The sequence below is a fragment of the Prenolepis imparis genome, unplaced genomic scaffold (assembly GCF_030444845.1).
Source record: "Prenolepis imparis isolate NDT839.2.m4 unplaced genomic scaffold, iyPreImpa1.0 SCAF_12, whole genome shotgun sequence".
Lineage (NCBI taxonomy): Eukaryota > Metazoa > Arthropoda > Insecta > Hymenoptera > Formicidae > Prenolepis > Prenolepis imparis.
In genome coordinates this window covers 8,124,500-8,133,100 of record NW_028141170.1, presented here as the reverse complement: position 1 = coordinate 8,133,100, position 8,601 = coordinate 8,124,500, and the positions used below count along the sequence as shown (strand labels likewise).

The 8,601-nt window shown below is 38.2% G+C and overlaps 1 protein-coding gene across 50 annotated transcripts in view; it reads right to left on the bottom strand.

Moving 5' to 3' along the window:
- Positions 1–2,167: 2,167 nt before the first annotated feature.
- The window catches only part of Dscam1 (Down syndrome cell adhesion molecule 1), a 68,415-nt gene continuing 61,981 nt past the window's right edge, over positions 2,168–8,601 (bottom strand). For all 50 annotated transcript variants that reach the window (XM_083052157.1, XM_083052187.1, XM_083052204.1 and 47 more), the window contains 4 exons: positions 8,146–8,336; positions 7,701–8,064; positions 7,214–7,271; positions 2,168–5,996 (listed from right to left, as the gene is read on the bottom strand). In XM_083052157.1, the coding sequence (XP_082908283.1) occupies positions 5,912–5,996; positions 7,214–7,271; positions 7,701–8,064; positions 8,146–8,336 (698 nt within the window). In that variant the 3' untranslated portion in view covers positions 2,168–5,911. The remainder of the gene's footprint in view (positions 5,997–7,213; positions 7,272–7,700; positions 8,065–8,145; positions 8,337–8,601) is intronic.

Here is an 8,601-nt window from a genome sequence, read left to right as displayed (position 1 = left end):
GTATTATAACATATTATTTAAAACACAATATATTATTTTATTTTTTTTTATTTTGAACAAACTGTCAAACTATTAATCTTCGCGATGACAGCTTGATGCTATAAATGTAACGTACAACGCGAATCGAGACAGTCAATGAGCATTTCGGTAAAGCGACAACAATAAACTTCGATATATGCGAGTATAGACTTTACATTCTTTTTTTAGAAAAGGATTAGATCAAAAAGTTTGTATGCTGGTATGCTGATGATACCATCATATTGTGCAGATAATGTACTGTTGAAATATATATAAGAATAATTTTTGGCTCGTTTTAAAATATTGAAAATTAAAATTTTTTAACCGCAGACCCCATACGGCGCGTATTCATTTTACGTATATTAGCTCAAGAAGTTATACGCTGGTATGCTTATGTTACCAAAATAATCTGCTAACATTGCACTGTTGAAATATATAAAAGATTAATTTTTTGCTCTTTTTAAAATATTAAAAATCGATACTTTATAGCTACGAAGCCATTAAAACTCAGATTCATATTATGTGTATTAAATGAAAAAATTTGTGGGCTTGAATCTATTTGGTACAGAAATAATCTGCAAATAATGTACTATTTAAAAAACAATCAATTAATTTTTGGCTCTCTTTAAAATATTAACAATCGATAATTTTTTAACGCGAACCTTGTTTAACGATAAATTATACTATGTGTATTAAACGAAAAAATTTGTACGCTCGAATCTGTTTGGTATAAAAGCAATCTGTATAAAATGTACTATTAAAAAAAACAATCAATTAATTTTTGGCTCTCTTTAAAATATTAAAAATCGATACTTTTTTAACGCGGACCTTATATAAAGCAGAATTATATTATGTGTATTAAACGAAAAAATTTGTAAGCTCGAATATATTTGGTGTAAAAGTAATCTGCATAAAATGTACTATTAAAAAGAACAAGCGATAAATTTTTGTCTCTTATTAAAATATTAAAAATTTATACTTTATTGCCGCGGACCTATAGAACTCAGACTTATATTATGTGTATTATATAAAAAAACTTGTCTGCTCGAATCTGTTTGGTATAAAAGTAATCTGCATACAATGTACTATTAACAAAAAATAAGCGATGAATTTTTTTCTTTTTCAGTATATTTAAAGATAAAACTTTGTAGCCGCGAACTCTACACTGCGCAGACTTATATTATGTATATTATATAAAATAATTTGCATGCTCGTATTTATTTAATATAAAGAGCTAATATAATTTATCGCTTGTTTTTTTCAATAGTACGTTGTTTGCAGATTATTTTTATCCCAAATAGATACGAGCGTGTAAATTCTTTTATTTGATATATATAATAAAAGTTTGCGCCATATAGGAACCGCTGCTACAAAGTATCGATTTTTGATATTCGAAGAATAGGCAAAAATTTATTGCTTGTATATTTCGGTAATACATTGTATTATATATATAAAAGTTATCTGCAAACAATGAAATATATTATTCGAGTTTTAAGTAGTAAACATATTATTTGTAATATTATTTATAACATTTTTAATTTTTATAACATATTTTTATTTTAAAATTTAATTAGCAAATTAACGCTTTAATTATTTGATTTCTGTCAAAAAATGTTAATCAAATTTAAACAAACTTTATATAAAAATATAATTTTTATAATATCATTCTTTTTAATATAAAATTGACGAATGTCGCGCGCGTAGCGCGCGCTTGAGTTGGCTAGTATTAAAAATATTATATGTATATTTGATATTTTGTGCGATTGAATAATAATGGCATAATAAAATGTATATTGTATTAATAATTATGTTAAAAATAATTATAAAAGTTATATATGTAATATATTATAAATCTCTAATATGCTTTAATAATATGTATAAATCATAAATAGATATATATAAGATATAATATAAATCAAAATTATATATTTTAACCGTGATTAATAAATTGAAAAATCGCAATCATTATAATGTTCCGCTATGATTATAATATATACTACATCAAAGTAATGTATGGAAAATAAATTGAATTAATATATGCGCGAATTGTACAGTTAATGTAAGTATAAAAACTCTTATTTGCGCACAAATAAAATCCGGAAATCGGAGAGAGAACTTGAGAGAAGCTGAAGAGAGATAAGTCGGCGACTGTTTTAAGATTTATTTATTTAACGCAAAGTTAGACGCTACAACTTTGGTACAAAAACATAAAATAGTGGCTGGTTGAGAGGAAACGATACACTGCGAGCGGGTCCTCGAGTCTCTCCGCGAATGCGGAGGATGATGTTGCGCGCGTTTTCTCCCTCTTTGCTTTTTTTTCCATTATTAGACAAATACATCGCGATCCCGCTTCTGTTGCACGCTGATGCAGGGATCGAGAAAAAAGAAAAAGAAAGGAACGCAAAGGAAACGCTTCGAGTCTTACAGGCGACGAAGGTGAGAAGGATGGTATACGAGCTCTCGAAGAACCGCGTTCGCCGTCGTACGTAAAAGAACAGCCAAATGCTTTCAACGCATATATCAATCAAGCATACACAATCAAGCGAGCGACACGCTTCGCGGCGTCTCTCAAAAAAGTAACATCGAATCCTGCAAAGAATTACCACACAATATACGTCGAATACGCGACGAGCGAACGATGGGCTCGAGGGTGCTTGGCAAGAAGAGTACATATAAGTAAAATGGCAAATGCGTTATTGATTATTAATTTTAGAAGGATGCTATAACGCGCGAAGAAGTATAAAACAACCATATTGCGAGCTAGAAATGCGATTAAAGCAATACGTGGACGTAAGTTCTCAGTCTTCGAGTTATGTGTTATACGCTATCAATGTTCTATCAGCTGAAAACGAAACACATTCAATATGTTTAGCCGATTATTAAATGTAAATATTTAACCGATCAATCACGCTGAACGTTTCATTTGCAACGCTTCTTGCCAAGCACCCTGGACCGCTTAACATAACGTTATCACCTGTGCGACGTCGCGGACGTCCACTTCGCTTATATAAGACAAAACGATGAGCCGCGACCGAAATAGCGCGCGGACGTGATCACATCACTATATATACGAATGCATTAATATCGTTATCATCATAATTATCATCATCGATCTGTGCCGACGCTTATTTATTAGCTCTGGTTAAATTCGGAAGCGATTCAAAGCGACAAAGTTATTTTTTTTTCGCGGGGGCGAGTTAAGTGAGTAAAACGTGATACTATATAAGTCGTAAAGGGTGACTTGGGACGATACGGCTACGTTAATTACGGTAAGAGCGCGATCGTAACATATACACGAGACACGAGGCTTTTCTTGCGCAGCCTTTTAAAATCACATCGATGAGTAAAAGTGCATCGGCGTGTCGAGCCGCGGCCAGTTTAAGAGTGACAGAGGGTAGGAATTCCTCTGCGAAAGCAGAGGCGACTCACGAGGACGAAGCACCCCTATTGAACTTCTATTCGAGCACGAAAATTCTTTGCACATGTTTTTAAATTTTAATCGCATTATGTAGATAAAAATTAGATGATAACGATGTTACTAATTACTAATTTATAAATTGAATTAACATTGAGATGCATCGAGAATATTAATATGTATCACAAATAAATATCTCTGGTATCTCTTCAATAAATAATTAAATAAATCTAATAAATTGGAGAATTAAGTTAATGCTAAATAATAGCGAAATATACATATGCAAAATAGTTAGTTCAAAGCTTAATTAAGGGTGCTCCTTCGCCCAGTCGCCCAACTGGGAGTCGGCTCGTGCATCGTCTCAGCAAACAAATGCGACACCTAGAAATAGCTACTTACAACGTATGTATAATATATAGTTAGCATATATATATAATATATATTTATATTATTTGTATGTATATATCTAGAAGTAGTATCGTGATAAAAACGAACTATGAGACGCGGCGTCATGATCGCGGCGTCGCGGGATGTCGGGATGCATAATCCGAGGATGCTGAAGAGAGCATCAACCGTTTCGCTTAAAGATTCAGCCGCCCAGATCGATCCCTTAGAATTTCGCGACCTCCCGACCTCTCGCCTCGTCGCAAAGATACAAGAACGCCTTCTCGCGACCACCTGTCCTCAGCTTACGAGCTATCTATGATTAAATCAGCTTTTATATTACTCGAATCGCTTATATCTGTTAACGATCATCGTCGCGATATATCAGAATGAATCTTATCGGTACGTCGTAAATCGATCGAAGAAGATTAGCACGGGGGGGGGGGGGATTAATTAGATGTTTTACAGCGGACTAAATATTTATATCATATATAGGACGACAGCAAGTGTGGTGTGACAAGTGTATTGCGTGCACGCACCAGCGCGTGTATGTGACGATAATGTTGTATAATATGTTTAATTTATATGTGGGCTGGTCTGCTGTTTATACCGAAGCGTTCCCTCAATAGTTTTGCCGCGTTGTTCTTCCTACGGACAGTCGATCGGCGTTTATATGTATATACGAAATTTTATTTCTTCGAGCGAGCGATCGCGTAATGTCTCGAATCGATCGTCTAGAGTCTAAATGAATCTACTTAAAAAGGACGACGACAATGACGAAAGATGAGAAGCGACGACGTACCCTATCAACTTTGCTCTCCGCGACGTCGAGACTCAAGATTGCCGATTATCAAAGGGGACAGAGCTATGGGGGACAGACACAACCTTCGTTACGAAATTATAAATCGTACAGTATATGTATATAGTATATGTACGTATGTATGTCTATATATCTCGTACGCCCGCAGGGAGCGGCAGTGTGGCACAACCATGACTCAAAAAGCGACCAACTAATCTCATATGTATGTGTGTTGGGTGTGTACACGTGTATATATATCGTATATACGTTTTTTTTTACGTCTCCTCGTTATATACGCAACTCCTGCGACGATTGTAATCTAGAGAATTATTATATATCCCGGATATATATCAGAAAACCCCCGTTAAATCCACCGTCGCCGAGAGCACCATCATCCGGGCCGCGTCTCTGCCGCGGCTGGGCGTCCGCGAACACGCGACTTCCGATTGTGTGCTCGCTTTCCTACAGGACTGCCTCGCAGCGGCAGCTGCGAGCCTCGAACCCCGCGTACACGTTCGACGATAGAGTGCAGAAAAATCGTCTCTTTCATGATCGAAATATTTCATACGCAAAGATAATTAATCAATAAGTTATATCACATTTCATATTGAGATGTGTATTATCGAGGAAGTGTCAAAACGCAAATTTTGTCTTTCTTCTCTCTGTCAAGCGGTATAAAAAGATTTCAGTCGTCACAATTGAACGTGTACGAGGAGTTCCGGGACTCGCAAGACTTGCGAACGAAGCATGATTGAACCTTACGAATCTCTGTGCCTCCTTCGCGAAAGGGCAGTATTAGATACAGACAGTCTTGAGTCTGGCCTTCCTAGATGTGCGTAATCGACCGAACTGGTTTGAAAAATTGTATCAAAAACACAAGGCAGTTTCAAAGTTGGCCTTCCTCAGGATCAATTGTAAAACAAACGTGCTCGAGGAAGTACGAGGGAAAAAATGGAAGGCCAAAAATCGTTTATGATAGAGAAAGCAGAATCGCGCGATTTGGTCGTATAAAGGGCGAAGGAGGCAATTTCGCAAGGCGGACCTCGAATCTTTGTCGGTAGTCATGATCTCGAGATGATCAACATGCGTATACACCTTACACGGTAATCGAATCTATCTACTCGCGACGACGTCTAATTTCTATCGTAAATCGTTGCAAATTGGACCGACGACAGCACCGGGGGAAGAATTAGCGTGCGCTTTATTTCCGCTTCTCTCGGCTGCTTTCCTCGTTGCCGCCGGCTATCCAGAGAGAGAGAAGATGCGGAAGATCACGGAAGATGATGATTTACAGGTTACACTGCCACAGTATCGTAGGGTGTGAGGAGTCCCCCGTGACCGCCGTGGGGGCCGCCGGTTTGCCGGCCGGGAGCTTCGTTTCTGCAACAGGAATTTGCATTTTTCACATCCGACCACGAAGTCATTTTTCACATTCTCTTCATTCTCTTCAACTTTAACAACACTCTCTCGTATGCAGATATCTTTTTCCTAATTTTAATGTTAGAAAAAAAGAAGCATTTGCTTTATCAACAACTTTTATACTCTGCGAATGGAGAGTCTGTTTAGCGCGGCAAATAGAAATTGACATAAGAGATCTGCATGCGAATTTAGACGACGAAAACATGCGTTATAACAATAGCAAGATCAGCGATGACAGCAACGATATTGATAATTATGCCATGAATAAATAAAATTTAAAGATGACGATTGTAGAGAGACGCACATCAGTCGTTAGTAGCGTCAGCAGCTGATAAAGCATATTCAATAGCAAGTGATAATAGCAAGCAGCATGTTAATAACTGCATGTTAATAACTACAGTGGAAATATGATTAGCATTTGAAACTCATATATATCTCTATCGCATTCTACTTTCGAATTAGTTACATAGCTACACGTTTAAACATGACACTATTCAAAGCTACATGCAAACACATGTTGTATTAGTAAGCGTTCTCGATTGGAGACATGTCCGTAAGCAACGTTTCGAAGGGTCGTCTACTCTGCTCGTCGCAAAACAAATCAGATAGCCGAATTTCAAATGGGATGATGAAAATCAGCGAAAAATGGTGGTATGATGGACGCATCTCAAAAGCTCTTGACATATCTTTAACGTTTGTACACCCTGATTTGTGATTAAGTTTAACGAACTTACGGCTTCCTGCGTAATTAGTCATGAAACAAGAAAAGATCAGATGTACATATATTAAATGGTTAAATAATGAGATATTCGAGGGTCTCTTCGAAAGTCGCTAGTGAACCACCACGGATTAGTTACCAATAAATAATTCAATCGCGCGTGCGAATAAATTCGAATATCCGAATAAAGATATACGTCGAGGATCAAAAGAATCGATCGGCAGCTATAATCCTATAAAGAAGAACGCATAGAGAATCGGATAGCGGTCGAAGCCGCAGCGAGCGATAGTGAAACAGGGCTCAATTCGGAAAATACATCGCGTGATATTTTTTTTCGCAATGATATACCGATAATGCCCTGCTCTCGCGCGAAATCGCTCGAGACACAGCGGCAAGAACGGTATATAATCGTCATTAAACTGTTCACACCGTTAATCAAGCTCACTCGCGCTCTACTGACCTCTCTATAAGTTTACGCATCTCCTCGGTGGTCATGCCGTCCTTGCCGCGAGCATTCACTGAAATAGAAAAACACACGGCACGATTGACACAACGATTAAACTACTACGACAACACGTAGCATGCAATTCGTGGAAGCTATATAAATGATTAGGATAAAAAAAAAATAGATAAAAACACATATAGTCCACGCGGCGAGTCTTCTCCATTCACGACTCGCTCGGCATGCGATACGATCCGCATAATGCGAGCCGTCGTACGCCTAATAATGCCTAGTGCATATAAAAAACGAGCATCAGTAGTAGTAGGGCTGAATCGAAACGAGATCGTTTTTTTTTCCAAGAGAGAGCATGTCTGGATTGCTGGATCGATAAGATCCGAACGGGGAAAGTCTTCGACTTCCCTATCGGATCTTATTGAGTCCCCAGTTTCATGGTCTCCCTCGTTCTACTCGTCCTCCGATCTATCCCGCGAATCTTTCTACTGACCGCCGTAGTTGCGGTTGACAAGCTGATCGCGATCGCACTCGGCCTCGCTGATCTCATTGCTCTCCTTGCTGTCGTTGAAGCTGGAGTTGTTCTGATCCTGGTGGTTTCTCGGTGGCGGTGGAGGCGGTTCCGGCGAACCGGACATCGGAATGTTGCGAGCCGAGCCTACGCTACGACGTCCGACTGATCCACGGGATCCGTAATGATCGTAAGGTGCGCCGTATTGTGATCCGTACTGCGATCCGTACTGGTCTTCCTCGGGAGCGCAATTAGCCGGATCGTCGTATTCAGGCGAGAAAACGTTGTGAGTACCGCTGCCACCTCCTTGGGACGGTACTCGTGAATAGCGACCATTTTGACGAGGCTGTGAAAAAAATTAGTCGCAATTTTAACGATAATTGCTGTGTGATTAATTGAATATGTACATAAAAAAGATATAAAGTACCATGGATTGAGATCCAGAACGGCTGTGAGCAGAAGCATTAGTCGGATGTCCTACAGGTGGTCCCATAGTACCGGAATGGCCGTTTCCTGGATGAGGGAACGTCTGAAATTGCATAGCCTTGCTCGGATCCATTTCCTCGCGGAATCCCAAAAGGTGGAAGGTAGCGTAAGGGCAGATCTCGTCCTCCATACCTGTAAATGGGCAATCAACGAGGGTAGACTCTGCTGCTATGAACGAAAAATCTATGAGACATGATTTATCGAACGATAAAGATTGCTTTTTGCGTGTAAAATCCATTATGGCAATTATTATGTTGAGTTTAGCTTGATTGAAAATAGAACCCGAAAAAAAAAAATTCTAAGCAATTTTTTCCTCTATTGATTTTTTTTACAAGCTACTTCTATTCAGATTGAAACGAGCAAAAAAATGTTTTTCACTCACTTTTACGTTTCTTCT